We start from the raw sequence: 18,334 nt of genomic DNA on the forward strand, positions 1-18,334 counted from the left end.
CCCCTTTCTCAAGGACAATGCTTTGCTTGCTCATTCACATATTCATTCATCCTTTGGTGATCACCTGCTAAGTGCCAGGAGCTATGTATAGGGCTGGGTAATAGAGTCAAGCACCCAAGAGGGTCCCTGTTAGAGGAAGTTGTCCTTTGGGCAACACAGACATGTGAACAATGTGATACAGGCTGCAATTGAGGCCATCATAGGGCAAATTATGTTGGAAGCCTTTCTATGTCCTTTGGTTGATGATTTTTAAGCACCTATGAGATGCATCCCACGATTCCAAAATATGAATGATCAATCCCTTAATGACTGTATAAGACCCCAGACCTGTCACCATGTCCCTCCCCAGCCCTGATCTTGCACTGGTGGGGTCCCTCAGACTGGCCTGCGCCCTCTCGCAATCCGGGACCCCTCAGGAGATGTCAAAGAGCTGGTTTCGGCCCGACGACAGAACAACCGGTCGCTATGACGCACACTGACTACAAGGGGGCAGACACTCAATGCAGGAGCTTCCCCCTGGTGGTCAGTGCACTCCCACAGGGGGAGCACCACTCAGCCAGAAGCCGGGCTCATGGCTGGTAAGTGCAGCGGCAGTGGCCGGAGCCTCTCCTGCCCCTGCAGCAGCACTAAGGGTGTCTGACTGCCAGCTTAGGCCTGCTCCCTGCATCAGTCAGACATCCCCCGAGGACTCCCCAGACTGCAAGAGGGCACAGGCCAGGCTGAGGGAGTGCACAAATTTCATGCACTGGGCCTCTAGTATCCTATATAATAAAGATGTAATATGCAAATTGACCCTCATGCCCTCATAAGATGGCTGTCTACAACCAGGCCAGCAGGGGGGTTAGTGAGGGGATGACCAAATGACTGAACAGCAGGCTGCATGGGGTGACCAGGCTGGCAGAGGGGGCGTTGGGGGTGACCTGGCCAGCAGAGGGGGCCAGTAAGGGATGACCAGGCCGGTGGGGGGTGGGGGGCAGTTAGGAGCGACCAGGCCAGCAGGGAGGGGGCAGTTAGGGGCAGCCAGGCAGGCAGGCAGGTGAGCAATTAGGAGCCAGCGGTCCAGGATTGTGAGAGGAATGGTTTAGGCCCGATCCCTGGGACATCCCCCGAGGGGTCCTGGATTGGATAGGGTGCAGGCTGGGCTGAGGGGACCCCCCCCCTTCTGTGCACGAATTTTATGCACCAGGCCTCTAGTCATTAATAAAAGCAAAAACTGGAAACTGCCCTAATGTCCATTAACAATAAAATGGATAAGTCAGTTGTAATATATTCATACAATTGGATACTATACAGAAAAGAGAATGAATGGAAACACAGCTACACAGTATAAATAGATGACTCTTCCAAACATAATGTTGAAGAAAGGAAGCCAGACACAAAAGAGTGTTACTGTATGATTCCATGTATACAATGTACAAAAAATAAGCAAAATGTATCTGTGATGTTAGAAACCAAGATGGTGGCTACCCTTGTGGAGAATGGGAAAGGGAAATTAGTGACTAGAAGGGGGCATGAAAGGATCTTTTGGAGTGGAGAGCTAATAATGTTGTTTTGTAATCTGGATACTAGAAGTACAGAGGTGCTTGCTTTGTGAAAATTCATCAAGTTCCACACTTACGATCTGTGTACTTTCCATTTGGTATGTTACATTTCAATAAAAAATAAACAGCCCATCCGGTGCTGCTCAGTGGTTGAGCGTCGACCCATGAACCAAGAGATCCCCAGTTCAATTCCCAGTCAGGGCACATGCCCAGGTTTCAAGCTTGATCCCCATTGGAGGGTGCCCAGAGGCAGCTGATCGATAATGTTTCTCTCTCATTGATGTTTCTATCTCTCCCTCTCCCTTCCTTTCTCTCTAAAATCAATAAAAACATATTTTTAAAAATAGAATAAAAAATAAACAAATGCAAAATAGACCACAATGGAGATGCCCAAGCATTTCCTTACATCAAGCAGATAATTCCGCTTAAGAGTTAGATGCTGACCTAGCCTCCTAGATCTCCAGCCCTGGGACAGTGGTGAGAGATGGGAGTAAACTGTAGTCCCTAATGGTTTGGAGCACCTGTTTCCTGCCCCGAGGCAGAAGCTAAGTGCAGAGAGAAACAGACAGAGGACCTGAGAACACCTCTGCTGTGCAGAGAAGTCAGAGCTTTCCCGGGATGGGATGCTGTTCTCACAGCGTGCATTTTTAGCCATGAAGTTTGACTTAATGGGAGAGAATTCAGAGAAGGGAGAGGAGCAGGGATGAGGAGAGGTTTTCAGGTGGGCTCTAGTTTAAATGGAAGCTGAGTTATGCCCCAGAGATAAGGGGTCAGAGATAGGGGATCAGTAAGAATCATGGTGGGGGAGGGGCAGAAGAGGCCATCCTCTGCTTATAAACACTGGTTTCACGGGGCAATAGGAGGAAAAACTGCCTCAGGTTGGAAGGACAGGCTAGATGCCCATGTGAAGCCTGAAGCCATGCGATGGAATCCACTGATGGGAGCATTTCACCTGGGAGCTCTATTACCAGTTGGCCAAGGTTGCACTTTCCTTTGTCCAGCTCAAGGCCCAACCGGTGGCTCAGTGCTTGAGCATCGACCTATGAACCAGGAGGTCGCGGTTCAATTCCCAGTCAGGGCACATGTCCTGGTTGCGGGCTCTATCCCCAGTAGGGCATGCAGGAGGCTGCCTATCAATGATTTTCTTTCATCATTGATGTTCTATCTCTCCCTCTCCCTTCCTCTCTGAAATCAATAAAGATACATTTTTTTAAAAAAGATAAATACAGAGCCGGTGCAGGGTGGGTATTTACCAACCAAGCCAAGAGCTGAAAGAACCACCCTCTTTACCACAGGCTCTCCAGCTGCCATGTTGAAGCAGGCCCATGAGAGAATCCACGTTCCAGTCTCCCCCATCCCAGCCCCTTAGTCTGCTCCTCCAGTGGGGCTGTCTGGCGATGCCAAAGTGAGGCCTTTCACAGCTCCAAACGGGCAAGTTCTGAGTTAGCCTGATATTCTGACTTTGGGGGCTAAAGTCTGGGTAGATTGCAGCAAGGGTTAACCATATGAGACTCTCCACTAAGGGCATAAAAGGAAGCAAAAGAAGGACTCTGAGTGGTCAAAATAGATTTTGCCAAGTCTACACATTTGAGTTCATTTACTTCCTCATTGGAGGGGGCCCTTTAGCTCTACACCCATTTCAAGCTCACTTGGTTTGCTGGTTTCCAAGCCTCTGGCGGAGCAGAGGCAGAGAATTGCAGCAGACATGACGGGCTGCTGGAGAAGCATGTTCTTAATATATTGAGTTCTGATTGACAACTTCATGTGGAAAAGAAGCAAGAAAACTCTAAAAACCAGACATGGGGGCCCCCAAATCCCAGTAGCCTAAGGCTCCTTCATGTGGAGACAGGCAGTCTTTCATGGCCTCAGAGGTAGAGCAGGATGTTGGCATCTGACTGGCTTGAGGAACAGGCGACTCTGTCCTGCATGGCCAGACCCAAGGGAGACTGCAGGGTTATCGGCCGCGGTGAAGATCCTGCTGCAGAGCTGGACTATCTTCTGAAGGTAATGGGAAGCCATGGGAAGTTCCCAAAGATTCCCACCCTATTGTTTTTGTAAGGTTTGGGGCTGAAGGAAGAAATCTCTCAAAACATCAGCAATCTAAATGTATTATGTGTCACTCGCTTTTCTTGATAGTGGATGTTTATGAAATCTAAGAGTTGAAAGTTAGGAGAAAGGATATCCTCAAGCTCAGGAAAGGAGCCAGGAGAGGAATAAGGCCCCACTAGGCCAGGAGGTCAGAGGGTCAAGAACATGGTTTGCTCCTTCTTAATGGAAAACTCAGACATGATTTGTAACCTCACTTTGACCCTCAAATTATACATAATCAAATTGGGTATTATTACTGTCTCCAAGAATAGTTGGGAGTATTCAATAAGACAGTATGTGTAGCCCTAGCTGGTTTGGCTCAGTGGATAGAGCGGCAGCCTGTGAACTGAAGGGTCCTGGGTTCGATTCTGGTCAAGGGCACGTGCTCGGGTTGCAGGCACATCCCCAGTGTGGAGCGTACAGGAGGCAGCCAATCAGGCTCTCTCATCGCTGATGTTTCTATCTCTCTCTCCCTAACCCTTCCTCTCTGAAATCAATAAAATATATTAATTAAAAAAAGACAGTGTATATAAAGTGTCTAGCACAGAGCCTGGTATATAGAGGTATAGGGGATGCTCAGTAAAGGTAATTTCCTTTCTCTTTCTAAAGTGGCTTTAATGAAGACAAATTGTAGCTGCCCTGGATAATAATTCAGAAATCTGGCTGGAGTTGCTGAAGCATATTCCCGAGGAAGCACTGTGACTCTCTTGGGAGTGGAAGATAAGCAACCAGGGCCCCAAAGGCAAGAAGAGGGAAATTGATGGAGTGGGAGATTGCAGGAACTAAGACCACAGGATAAAGTGTTTCAGAGCAAGGTCTCTGTTCAAGGTCTGCCCTGAACTCCAACTCTTACCAGCTGTGTGATCTTGGGCAAGTTACCTAATCTCTGGGCCTCTGATCCCTCAGCGATAAAATAGAGATAATGATGGTATCTGCATCACAGGGTTGTTAGTAGGATCAAGTAGGTTAATATAAGCAAGGCCCCTAATGGGCCTGACACAGTAAAGTGCTTTTTCAGTGTTGGCTGTTGTCACTACGCACACAGGGCTTCCCTGAGGCTGAGGCAGCCCAGCAGAGTGGTTACTGACCAGACTCCCGAGGGGCCCCCTTGGGCACACGCTCTCTCTTACAGTGTGCTAGCCTGTGACTGGAGCAATTTATGTAGCCTTTCTATACCTACTTTTTTTTTTCACCTGGGAAAGGTGAAGGTGATAATAATAGGAGCTCCCTCAGAGGGCCACTATTGTTGGGATGAAATGTGTTCATACATATGAAGTGTTTAGAAAAGAGTCTGGCTCCTATTAAGCACTGAGCAAATGTCAGTTATTATTATTCCTTGGCTATAAGGAACCCTGAAGATGATATAGCCCTCCTTTGCTTAAAGAGACATTGAATCTAAAAGAGTTTATTTTCTCTCCTCAATTTTTAGGGTATTTCTTTCTGAATTTTAGAAAGAAGGCTGTGCCAGCCAGATAGAATCCTTTTTCCCTTGAAGATAAGAAAAACGTTTGGGTACTTTTTTGATACTGTCCTCAAGCCCTTCCCTCCTTATGATACAAGAATGGGAGAGGACTCCTGGGAGCATGGAGCCCACCCCCAGCCTCCACGAACCACAGACAGCATTGCTAACACAGGAACTCGAGGCATTTTCCTAATGTGCGGAACCAAGATCATGAGGCTGCCACATTTCCCGCTGCCGTTTTGATGATCATCAGCTCAAGGCAGGGTTGCTTGCCTTACATTTTAACTTGCTTTGGGGATTTTAAGGGAAAACTTTAGAAGCGGTCCCCTAAAGGGAGACAGAAGCTTTCGGGCTTGGGGCAAGAGACTTGTTTTTCTTTCCTTCTGTGTTGTTTCTCTGTAGACACACTGCAAATTGAAGGGCAAGGGGCTAGTTATCCTACGGCGATTAAGTGAGTTTCGCTACTGCCGGGAGGACAAAGGCTAGATTGACTCTAGACGAATGTTCCAGAGGGCAGGCCTGTCTTTTTATCTTTTCCAGTCCTGTTTCTCTCCTGGAGGAGGGGGTACATTAGAACACATGCTGGACAAAAACTACAATGTAAGCAATGTTCTTAGGAGGAAAGACTCAATGTACCGGGCAAAGAACTTCTAAATACTGACACCTCTTACAAAGGTAACAAGAGAAGATGCGGAGTGGGGTGGTGATGGGAGTAAGGAAGGTAAGTCCCTAAGAAGGGAACTCAGAAGAAAAGAAGAAGGAGGCAGAAAAGAAGCAGCTCTGGGCCCAGGAGTCAGTCTGGCAAGATTAGTCATCACAAGTTATACTCACACATTTCAACTCAGAGCCAAGGTGCCTGGGCCCAGGACCTGAACTCCCTGTCCAATACAAGCTCCAAATTTTCAGAATCACAGACTGTTAGAGCTGGAGCAATCCTCTGAGTTCATCTATCTTACCTAGTGCACTAGCCCCTGTGCACTCTCCCTAAATCTTTCTGTGTAAATGCTTCCTGTGACAGGAGACTCATTATATTCATTCACTGGAGCACCCCAAACATGCTGAAATCCTTCCTAACCCTCTACTGAGATAAAAACCTGCCTCCCTGAAACTCCAACCAGTTTTGTCCTCTCCTGGATAAATGGGGTTCAAACGATATTTTCTGAGTTACGGAGGCATATGCTAGATCTCCTGCCTGAGGGCTTTTCCAGGTTCAGCAACCTGCAAGCTGTGTGTCCACTGGCAAGTTACTTAATCTCTCTGTGCCTCCGTTTCTTGTCTAAAAAAATCAGATAATAATTGTAGAGACCACTGCAGTGCTGTTATCATGGGGATTAAATAAGGTAATCTGTAGAGAATTATATATGATATGAACAGGTCATATAATAAGTGCTCAGTAAACTTCAGCTGCTGAAATTGTGCCATAGATTGTGGGCCCCTCCAAGACACAGACTGGATCATATTTATCTCTGTAACTTTATTGCCTAGCACAGGAGCTGGCTGAGTATTTGGTCCAAAAAAAAAATTTTACTGAATGACTAAATAATTAATTGGCAAGAGCTCTATTCTGATGTAAATCCCTATATATGATCTTATGTCTGTAACAGTCTTCTCATAAGAACCCATCCCCCAACTCCTCCTGTGCCCTCAACTTAGCCACTATTTATTACTACTTAATCCAGAAATACCAACTTCTCTTCCCAAGATGGGATGGAGAACCTTGGCTTGAGGCAAAGGTCACAAGAGCCACACTCCAGGCATCAAGTCCCAACCTGTGGAGAAAGTCCTGCTCTGTATCCTCGCAGGTAGAGTTATAAAGTATGATTGAGCCTGGCCTGCGTCAACCTATGAACCAGGAGGTCACAGCTGGGTTCCTGGTCAGGGCATATGCTTGGGTTGCAGGCTCGATCCCCAGTGTGAGGCGTGCAAAAGGCAGCCAATTGATGATTCTCTCTCATCATTGATGTTTCTGTCTCTCTCTCCCTCTCCTTTCCTCCCTGAAATCAATAAAAATAAATATATACATTTTTAAAAAGTGTGATCAATGTGCTATGGCTTATATGGTAAGGCCATGTGGCCCTGTGGGCTGCAGGCCTCCCAGAGGGCTAGAGCCTGAGATAGATTTAAGCAAAGAGAAGTACAAAGCTCTTTTGGAGAAACTAGATCAGACAGCAGATAAGATGAGAAGAGGTAGGACAGGATTCGGGCAGACAAACTGGGGAGGAGGAGGATCCAGGAGCTAACCTGGGCCCTGAGTCTAGTTGGAGAGATAGAAGCTTCAGGGATGTCAGCAACACCCTGGGAACACAACTGGACTAGGGTAACACCTCTAGTCACCAAACGGAAATGGTGCTATCTGGGGAATGAAGAGAAGCATAAAGTTACTGGAGCTGGGGCCAATAGTAAAATGCTCTACTAGGAAAGTAGATATCATGGAACTGCTAGTTAAAAGTGCTGAGCACTTTCCCACCTATCAACTCACGCCCACCCCAGTGTCTCCCAACATCAACAATAGCTCAGCCCTAGCCGGTTTGGCTCAGTGGATAGAGGGTCGGCCTGCGGACTCAAGGGTCCCAGGTTTGATTCTGGTCAAGGGCATGTACCTTGGTTGCAGGCACATCCCCAATGGGGGGTGTGCAGGAGGCAACTGATTGATGTTTCTCTCTCATCGATGCTTCTAACTCTCTATCCCTCTCCCTTCCTCTCTGTAAAAAAATCAATAAAATATATTTTAAAAAAAATAATAGCTCATGCCTGGTCAGTGCTGAGCCCAGGATTCAATCGGGGTATTCCAGGTCCCTTAGGTGAACTCCCACCTTTCTTGAGCTTTAAACTACAGACCAAGTGCCTGCTGGCTCTGTTTAAGATACACAAGAGTGGAAGCAGAAAAAAAGGTGGGCAAATTTTGACTTAAAAAAAAAATTCCCCTCTAAAAATCCACACTGCATTCTTTATGGTGGGATCCAGGAGCAGCCCCGGAGTTCGCTACCCTGGGGACCCCTTTACTGGGGGCTCTGTCCTAACATTTGGCGTCTTTCCACCCCACCGCTAGCACTCGGGATGAATGGCAGGGCAGAGCTCCCTCACGAGCCCCCGCATCCTAGGGCGGAGCGGAGCCTCCCCGCGGTTTTCACTGGAGAGGGGATGGGGAGGGGGGAGGGGGAGAGCTGCGAGAAGACTGTTTATTTGTTTCCTGGAATCTCGGCAATTGCAGTTAGTGCCCCATCGCTTGGCAAGCAGAGCAGCTTCTCGCCGCTCCCAGCTGCACGGGATCTAATTCTCAAATGCACCATCTTGCATTCAACACTTAAATGGAAAACAAGCAGCCCCCGGGAGGGAGGCGGGCGGTCTAACTCCGCAAGCCCTTTTCCGAGGGATTTATGCCACTAGGTGGGTTGACTGGTTGGTGCCCTCCCCTGAGAGGATATTTCGTTGAGCGCCGACCCTCTCTCATCTTGGATCCAAAACCCACTCTAGCGGGGGTTATAAACTGCAGTTACACATGGATAGAAAACGGGATTTTGGTTCGGCCTTAGGCCTTGCCAGTATAAAATAGTAACTAAAATCTGTTCAAGAGCTCAGATTTTAAAGGGAGATGCTGCTTATTCTTCCCCACTGGAAACCTGGGTAAAGGAAATTAAGGCCTCTCTTAAAGGTAACTAAGATTAGAGGGCTCGGTTTCCGTTTTCTGTGTTTCTGTGGGCCGAACGCCCAGGTCGGTCAGCGAGTTTCTCTCTGGGTGGAATGACGAATTCCTCTCGCCTGAATTCTAAAATGATCGTTTTGCTTGGTTCTGCAGCTGTGAATGTCTGTCGCCCATGGGGCCCAATCCTGGCGGTAGCGCGCTGCTAGTGGGAGAAATGGGTGAATGGGGAAGAGGGACGAGCCATGCCTCTGTGAAAAGTTGGAAGACCTGCGAGGAGACAAGTAACCGCAGTTCCTCCGGGCCTCGGCCCCTTTAAGTGCTTCACTGACTCAGCTAAGCTTCCCCCTCAGGTCGTGTTTTTTATGAATGAAAAACGTCCTTACATTCATTATATAAACAAGCCTGTGCTGATTGGTCAATGGCCCCCGGTGCATAGATTATGTAAAACAGATCCCTGAGGGGTGGGGAGGGACGTCCCATTGACCAATGGGAGCCTGAGTTGATGGGGCGGCCTGGCTGGATTTGCCCGTAGACAGGGTAAACAAGAGGTGATGGACAGCTAAGGAAGCAAGTTTAAGCCAATGGGAACGCGGCAGGGCTAGGGCTATGGGCCAATGGCGGCGGGCGGAGCAGCGGGCCGCGGGGGGCCGGGCCAGTGCTCCAGCCTGGCTGGCAGCTGCGGCGCAGAGTCCAGCGGCTTGTGTGCGGAGCGGTTCCCTGTACCTAGAGCGGTTCGGCCCAGCCATTTGCTTAGGCGCCCAGGCCCGGTGCGCGCGTGCGTGAGCGCGCCTGCGCCCGGGGCCGCTGCAAGGGGAGAGCCGCCGCCTCAGGTGAGGGCGCGTTGGGGGGGCCTCAGAGGGGGAGTCCAGGAACGGGTCGGAAGGGCCCTAGAGTTTACGGGCTGATTCAGAATCTTCAAATCGGGGTGCACTTTTTATTTGGGATGAGCCCACCCCACCCCCCAGGGGTCTGACCGCCCCCTCCTCTCACGGCCCGGTCCGGTTCGATTTCTGGGAGGCTTCGGGCGGGGGTGGCTAACGGTTCCGGAGCGCGTGGAGAGAGGGTTTCCGCACGTCTCGGAGGAGGCGCTCGGGAGCGCGAAGTGCGGGGGCTCCCGGGCGGGGATGGGGGCGCGGGGTCGCGGGGCTTTATAGTCTCCGGAGGTCTGAGAGCCCCGAGGGGACCTGGAGGCTCGCGAGAAGAGACGCTCGGCGGAGCTTTGCAGTGGGGAGGAGGGGGCCGAGAGCAGCATAGGGGGGAGTATTTGAGAGGTGATGCCCCAGAACCCCAGGAGCGGTTAAGTGACATTAGGCTTGTCTGCGGGATTGGAGGTTGGCTCGGAACTTGCAGGCCTTGCAAGTTTCAGGGTGTGGAAAGTGGACACCCAAGCCCCCAGCGAACTGAGCGTCAAGCTGCACAGCGATTCCCGAGAAATCCGGGAGCATCAGAACAGCGGCCTGGGGATGGTGGGGAGGAAAACGGGTGCGGTGAAGGGGGGTGGGGGGATGGAGAGATGCTGGAGCCTCGCGCAGGATTAGGGATCTAACCTCATTTTCAGAGGAGAGGGGACTTCTGAGAGGGGACTTCAGAACTCCTTGTTGAGGAGGGGTGCCAAAGAGGGATGTTCGGAGGGTCTTTTGGGGGAAAGGGGAGGAATTGAGGGCGGTTGGTAGCTCCCGGCGCCGCAGCTCGTTTTTATGAATGTGAGTGACTTTATGAATGAAGCGGGTTTCTTTCGTTGGCTCCTGCTCCCTGCGGCTTTTTTTTTCCCTCCCCTTTTTGTGAATGAAGCATTGAGCTTGCTTCCTAAAACGCTGGGGTGAGGGGCCTGCGTCGGAGGCTGGGCGTGCGTTGGGAGTGGGGGCGGGGGCGCCTCTGAAGGAGTTTTCATGAATGGGGAAGGCTGGGAATTGGGTGGAAGTGTGTCTTGTTTTGTGAATGGGGCCCAGCGCGAGGGATCCAGTTACAGGCTTTACCTGATGTGGCTGCCGCGGCTCGCTTTTCCATTCATAAAACCGGGTCCGCTGTGCGCCGCGGGGGAGGGGCCTGGATCGCTCCGCTGCGCCGTGTTAAAGTTTTCCTGGGGGCACCGAGAAGGGCGAGGGGGAGGGGGGCGGGGGGGGGCGGGGGAGGGCGCAAAGGAAGTAGTTTAAACTCCTGGATGAACTCAGCCTTCCCTTCAGGTTTAAATATATACTTATATATATACTTTGAACACGATTTCTCTAGCCCTTTAACTGCGAGGACTGCTTTAAAGATCCTCAATGCCTCTTGGATTCGCGTGTGGCATCCTTCTTTCTTTTATTCATTTTTTTTTTTTTAAATATATTTGCTCGTCATGGTGAAGTATTTTGCAACGTATTTTATCATGAGACTGAATATATCTCCCCCTCCGGTTTCTCCCTCCGATCTCCTACCCGTTGTCCTCTTCTCTCAATAGACATTTATAGAACTTCTAAGGCCAGGATTTAATCGGACAGGTTTTTGAAGGGCACAGAAGACTCATTTTCATGCCCCTCAACTCAGTGCTGGTGATTCTCAGATTTTGTGTACGCGTTGGTGACATTTGAGAAAGGGGCTTTATTCTGAATATTTTAGCGATATTTGGAAGGCACGAAAGCAGGCTAGCAGGAGTGTTTTTTGTAGGAAACTGAACCGTGTGCAGTTTTGCTCCTCTCCCCCCCCCCCCTTTCTCTTTGACTGAACATATCTGATTACTTGTGCCAAAGTGCTGAGAGGAGGCTGGCCGTGAAGGGTTTCCTTGCATCCTGCTCACCAAAATTTGATATGCTCCACACAGTGTGAAAAACAAATTGGATGGAATTGTCCACTGAGAAAAAGTTCCCTACTTAAAGTTTATATACAAGTTAAACAAAGAATTATCCTTCAGCATTTTACATTATTTCAAGTTCGAGTGGGTGAAATTGTTTTCCCCATTTTGTTGACTTAACTGTGTTTCCTTATTTGGAGAATAAAACAAATTGTTCAGGAAGATGGTACCTTCCTAAGATTGTTGTTTTACTCCTCCCAAATTAGAAAAGGTTCCCTCCTCTCCATTTTAACCCCCAATTTCTCTTTCCAGCCCCCAAGACTTGACAGTACTGAAACAAGTTTAATTTTATAATTTGGCATGTTGGGGAGGGGTGGAGAATGAACATCAGTGTAAGGAAAATATTGAATTTTCTTTTCATGTATCTTTTGCTTTCGATACTTTCAAAAAAGATCTGTGGTAGATATGCATTTAAAATATGTACAATGGAATTTAGTTTCCTTTATCCATTACTTTTCATAGTTATTTTATTATTTTAGAAGTTGGAGGTATCTCTGTAAGTTGCCATGGAGATTATTTGTGACATTACAGCCACACACCTGTTTGGACAGAAGGTTTAGGTTTTAGTAAAGAGCAATGTGAAGATAAGTATACCTTTGGTGGATATATTCATGGAACTATATATAGTGTTTTGCCACTGACCTACAAAATACTTTTAGAAACACTATGTATGTCAGATTCTTAATTGCCAATAATTTGGAATGCTTAAACCCAGTTTTCTACTTCCTGTCACTGTAGTAGAAAAATTAGATTATATATATAACAATCCCAACACTACAAATGCCTTAGAGAATCTTCTATTGAAGAGAACTTGAAATCACCTTTTTATAATGAAAATAAGGTGCCCCCTCCTTTTTTAAAAAACAAAGGAAAGATAATAGCAAACCTATACTCTAATGAGAGAGAGAGAGAGAGAGAGAAAAGGATGAGTAAATGGATTTGGCACTAAGTACACTATGAACCTTTGATGCCCTTAAACCCAGCGTTAGTCTGTAAAGCTAACACCTTGAGTGGGCTTCACGTACCACAAAGAAAGGTAGTGGTTTACATAGGCCCTAAAGAAAGAATGGAATAAAATTATTTCATTTCTCTTCTCCCCCCCCCCCCAGTAAAAATCTCCCAAATTCATATTACAGGAGGACCCCCTCTCCCCCCAGAAATTACTCAATGCTGAAACCTTTCAAAGTGATATTAGAGACGTTGGAAGCACCATGGATGGGTTTTATGACCAGCAAGTCCCTTTTATGGTCCCAGGGGTAAGTTTATGTGGCTTTTGATTTGTTTTGTCCTCCCTCTTCAAATTCCAGTCTTCTCCTTATTGATTTAGTAATACCACCCCCTTTCAAGACCCCTTTTTTACACTTGAGTCTTCACTGTTTGTTTGCCTTTTTCAGAAATCTAGATCAGAGGAATGTAGAGGGCGGCCTGTGACTGACAGAAAGAGGAAGTTTTTGGACACAGATTTGGCCCATGATTCTGAAGGTAGTGAAGCTTTCCCCTCTGTGTTGTGGCTTCCTCAAATGGCTCCCAGGGAAAGCAGCACGTAGATTCTTCCCTTCTCCCCAACAGAGGAATCCTCATTCTGGTGTCTTCTGTTTTTAATTCTAGAGTTGTTTCAGGATCTCAGTCAACTTCAAGAGGCTTGGTTAGCTGAAGGCAAGTTTCTTGTCTGTCCTATTTTCCATATAAAACATTTCACTGTGTTTTTTAATAAAACGTAAAGGTCTAAAATAAAAATCTCTTTTTCAGCACAAGTTCCTGATGATGAACAGTTTGTCCCAGATTTTCAGTCTGATAACTGTAAGTACCTTTCTGGTGGTAGCTGATTTGTTCTGAAATTGTTTGGTCTTGGATTATCCATGTCTAGATTGCTTTTTTCAGATATATATTCAGCATGTTTGGACAGTGGAATGCGTTTTGTTTCTTTTAATAACACAAAGTTAACCCCCAAAACATTTGTTTCATTCCTTATTGAAATTATTTCTAAAGTGCTTTTATTCGATTGCAGGTAAGATTTACTGAACATAGTTTAACCCTAAATTTCTTTTTTCCCTAAGAATATTGTAAGGCTTCAAGCTCAAGATTATAAATTAATTGACATTGTATATAAGATGTTGGACCAAACATCCATTAACCAGACATTATCTTACAGTGTTTTGGTTTGTTTTATGAATTAAGTCCTTGATGCAAATCATGAGCCTGACATTTTATTATCTTTTAAAGGTGCAGAAAATAGTTAATGAAAGGTTCAGTTAATTGTGGCTTCACCTAACATGTTGTCAATTTTGTTTCTACTTCTAAGCTGAAAAGGGATGGTCACAGGGTGACCTGAATTACTCCTAATATTCACGTGTTGTCAGTACTTTATCACTCAGAGAAGAGTAAAACTACTTTAAAAATGGTCGTTAAGTGATCATGTCATTGAGATAACAAATAAGGTGGCCAGCTCAAAAGACAGCTCTCCAAGCTGGCAGGGGTGTGGTTAGCTTTGCACTGATCTTTCAGAGCTGTCCTCAACAGGTTTGGGGAGCTTTTATGGTCCAGGCAGAGCTATCAAGGACAAAGCTGGCTGATGAAATTTGAGCAGCACAGGGCAGCTCTAGAGAGCATTAGTCACTGGCGAATGAGCAGGTTTGAGAGAGGCCTGGAGAAAATGCGGCCTCTCTTGAGAGTTGCATCATAGAGAAATTCATGTCTCTTAGTCATAGTTTATAATAGCAAGCACCTGAGCCAGGCAAGGATTCGATTTCTCATTTTGTACCAACAAATTCTTCCCAGCTTTGTTTTAGAGAGAGAGGGGAAGAGAGAAAATGAATGACATAAAGAGAGAGAGAAAATGCTTTGGGAGAGAGGGTGTCTTTGAGTCTCAGTAAAATCTGGGTGTTCTAAATCATTCAATGAAAGATCAGAAGCACCAGCTAAACATTCTTTAATGATAGGTCTCATATTCAAGGCATAATGCCATGAGACTTTAAAAGGGGATAAACTATAACCCACAGATGCATGGTTACCTTAGCTTTGTCACAGCTTGCTGTGAATATTTTCTTAGGAAAGTAAATGATGTTGATTTTTGCCCTTTGATTGCTTTTAAGTGATTGGGAAACTTGCCACTGAAAGACTAAATAAAGATAACCCAAAGTGGTGTGTGTGTGTGTGTGTGTGTGTGTGTGTGCGCGCGCATGTGTGTGCATGGATGCATACATAAGATAAAAGGCAGGATTTGTAATCCCACTCTGTTCTGTGTTGACAACTTGGCCCAGCCTTTCCAGTTCTTGCTCAGAGCAGCATAAATTGCAGTCTGTTTGGGAGGTGGCTTTCTTGGCAGAGGCTCGTTGAAATGCTTTTATGACACTTTGTTTGTTTCACTATTAACCCAAAAGAGTGAAAGGGAGGTGAGATGACTGCATTCAAATTGATTTCATGTGCTAGAGCAGAGGTATGTTCTTCAGAGAAAGATGTCAGCAAACAGGATTTATATTCGGAGAGATATTTATCTGCAGGAATAAGCTGAAAGGAAAGAATCAATACATGGCTTTTGGCTCCTTAGAAGCGAATAGAATGTGCTAAATTCTTTCATTAAATTGTCATACCGAAAATGGAGGTGCTTTGGGAGACATTTCTGCTTACCAAGTGTGCTATGTTTTTTACTTTGTTTGCTTTTTGCTTTAACTTCTTATAGTTAAGCTTTGCTGTCTTTTAAAGATAAAACAGATGGTTGAGTAGCCTTGAAAGGTTTTTTAATAATTCTTTCCCCTTCTCTGTTATTTCTGGAGATGGACCCTCAAGAAGAATAGATTTTAGTAGATCCACTTGCTTTAGAGGTTAGTGAAGAACACAGATTTGGAATGGTGTATCCTTCATCCATCCATCCTTGCTATTAGTGTGACTGGTTTGACTTCTGTTGAAACGGACAATGTAGATGCATGGATGCTGGCAGAGCCCAAGGCTGGGCCCACTCTTCTCTGTGAGTGCATCTCACAGCCTTGGGCTGAGGATCAACTTCTACTCCTGTCACTTCTCCTTCTGGTAGAGCCTATGATTATTCCAGGGGAGCGGGAGAAACGCATTCAGATTTAATGAAACTTTATAAGTTGGTTTGAATCAACTAGTCCATGAACTAGAAAACAAACTTGCACTTGCTTGGTAAAGCAAACCTTTCCCTACTCTAGCAGAGCATTTGAAACAAGCACTCTTCTGTGGCCTGCCACTTGGGATGGTCTGCCTTTGCTGGTAATGCTGATTTGGTTCATTTTCTATTGTGCATGTGTGAGACTGTAGGAGAGAGAAAAAGAAATATCATGTGGGTAATTGTCTTTATTTTAGAATTCAGTTTTGAAAATTACGGCGTACTTTCTTCAGTAAGCACTTACAAGGTTAACTTTAAAGAGATGATATTTTGTTAAGTGTTCTAGCTTTAGGTTCCTACCCATAGGCATCCATCCACAATGAAACCATTGTTCTTAAAAGTTTTATATAAATGCCCAGCTTATTTCTAGCTATATAGATTTCACCTTACTTCACAAATATAAACATTAGTAAAGTATCTCCCATCTGGAAACTCTTCTAGGTCAAATTCAAGGGAATAAAAAGTACAACCTATAGCCTATAGGGGTTCTGCCAAGTTCTCCCCATTGTCCCCTGGTCCTGAGAAGTACCCCTGAAAATCCCAGATTATTTGAGCTGGAGGTTTCTTGCAAAGATAAGTCTTGTCCAATCCCTTCATTTTACAGAGGGCCTAGTATAAGGACTGGATAGCTGGAGAGACTGACTAATGTTAGGGGCCAATAGCAGGGGTTAGGTGAAATGATGAGAGGAAATTATACAATAATATCCTTAAAGAAGCAAAAGCTGCAGAGGCAGGGGGTACTGGCGGGTTCACAGGTGCCCAGGGCTCCCCCTCATTATTTCAAATACCTCCAGACGGCCCTCGGGAGAGCCCCAGGGAGACTGCTGGCGCCTGGTTCAACACCTCCATTCTCTTTATTCCGTGATCCTGAGAAACATATTAAATATCTCGGTGCTTTGAGTTTTTCCCATCCAGGACTTGGAAGTGAGAGAGAAATTATAAAACAGAAAAAATATAAAATGGACATGTTTCCTAGAAGACATATTAGCATGTGTATAGATAAAACTGTGTGTTATGTATCCTGTATATTATAAATGAGTATGTGTGTGCATACCTATGTAAATGTGCCTGTGGCTAAATATGTGAATTAACACATAGAGCTACCAAACCAGGGAATCTGGGTCAGTAGATGGATGTATAGAGATTTTTACTACACATTTTCACAGAATTAACTACAAATCAAAAGGTAAGAGTGGAACTCAAAATCCATAGATTTGGGGTGGGGTAAGGGTTATATTGATTTTTCTGAACTGAGTGCTTGAGCATTTAAGGGTATTCCTGGATTTTAGCATGTACAAATCGTTTTGTTAATGCAGATTTCAATTTTTTTTCTTACTTATTTCATTTGTGATATTGTGAATGTTTACCAACATCTCAAATAACAAATATTTTATGCTGGGGAGAAGGCATGATAAAAATCTTATTTTAAAATCATGGCCTCCATACTAAGTATAATTTAGAGAATTGTTTTAAAATCTAAGTGACCTTATTTCCCCTGAACTGTTATTTTTAAATATGTGTCTCAAAAAGAATGGCAGGACTGGAGGAAGTACGAGTAATTTTCAAAGGACTGTCTAATTAACCGATGAAATTGACTTTTCATAAATACCTGTCATAGATGGCTGGGGAAATAGGATTAACTGTTATGACAACCCTTGAGCCTAAAACACATTGATCTTAGTCCTGTTTCAATATGAGATTATTCAATTGGACTTTTTCCTAAATATGTGAATTAACACATATTTAGTATGCGGTTGATATAGTAGAGGCAGTGCCTTCCTTTTGGAGAGGACATACCATTTTGGACTCAGAGGTGGGGTAGCAAAACTCTAGGTTTACTTGCTCTCTGGTCCTGGGCCATTTCAATTTGAAAGGATCCTCCCTCTCCCTTCCTCTCTAGAATCAATAATATATATATATATATATATATATATATATATATATATATATATAATATTTTATTGACTTTTTACAGAGAGGAAGGGAGAGGGATAGAGAGTTAGAAACATCGATGAGAGAGAAACATCAATCAGCTGCCTCCTGCACACCTCCTACTGGGGATGTGCCCACAACCAAGGTACATGACGTTGACCGTTGGGACCCTTCAGTCCGCAGGTTGACACTCTATCCACTGAGCCAACCGGGTAGGGCTAAAAAATATATATTTTTAGATGAGAATGTTGAAGAAGCAAAGCTATCAATTTATCATTTTCAGAAGCCAGTAGTTGGAAGGTAGGGAGAAGAAAGAAGAGTGCTGAAGAAAGCCGGAGGAAAATGTGGGGCTGAGGGAGATCATTTCACTCCAGGTTTACAGTGTATTTTCAACGGCTCTGTGAGCTAGTTCTGACCTCGGAGAGGGTGCTGAATGATTGGATATCCTTCCTGTTTTGATAGCATCCTTAGACCCAAGTCTCTTAAGAAACCAAGACCTAGAGTGCCCATTTAACTAAAAGCCATATGTTTCTACAAATCTGTTTTCCTCTAACTTTAATGCAGTTAGGCTTATTAAAAACAATGGATTTTTCTCTGCCTCTTAGATGTCTTCCTGCTTTTAGTGCTCTGATAAAACCTACTAACCTTTCCAGTCCTTTGTGTTTGGTGAGAACGACTTGGGATGGGGAATTACATGGGGTCTGCCTGGTAG

General features: G+C 45.5%; 1 protein-coding gene across 1 annotated transcript in view; it reads left to right on the forward strand.

Moving 5' to 3' along the window:
• Window positions 1-9,402: 9,402 nt before the first annotated feature.
• Window positions 9,403-18,334, forward strand: part of ETV5 (ETS variant 5) — a 57,750-nt gene continuing 48,818 nt past the window's right edge. Inside the window, 5 exon segments of the mRNA XM_006084818.3 lie at window positions 9,403-9,564; window positions 12,701-12,820; window positions 12,959-13,046; window positions 13,173-13,220; window positions 13,314-13,364. Of these exon segments, the coding sequence (XP_006084880.1) occupies window positions 12,776-12,820; window positions 12,959-13,046; window positions 13,173-13,220; window positions 13,314-13,364 (232 nt within the window). The 5' untranslated portion in view covers window positions 9,403-9,564; window positions 12,701-12,775.

Source organism: Myotis lucifugus, unplaced genomic scaffold, assembly GCF_000147115.1.
Source record: "Myotis lucifugus unplaced genomic scaffold, Myoluc2.0 scaffold_14, whole genome shotgun sequence".
Taxonomy (NCBI): Eukaryota; Metazoa; Chordata; class Mammalia; order Chiroptera; family Vespertilionidae; genus Myotis; species Myotis lucifugus.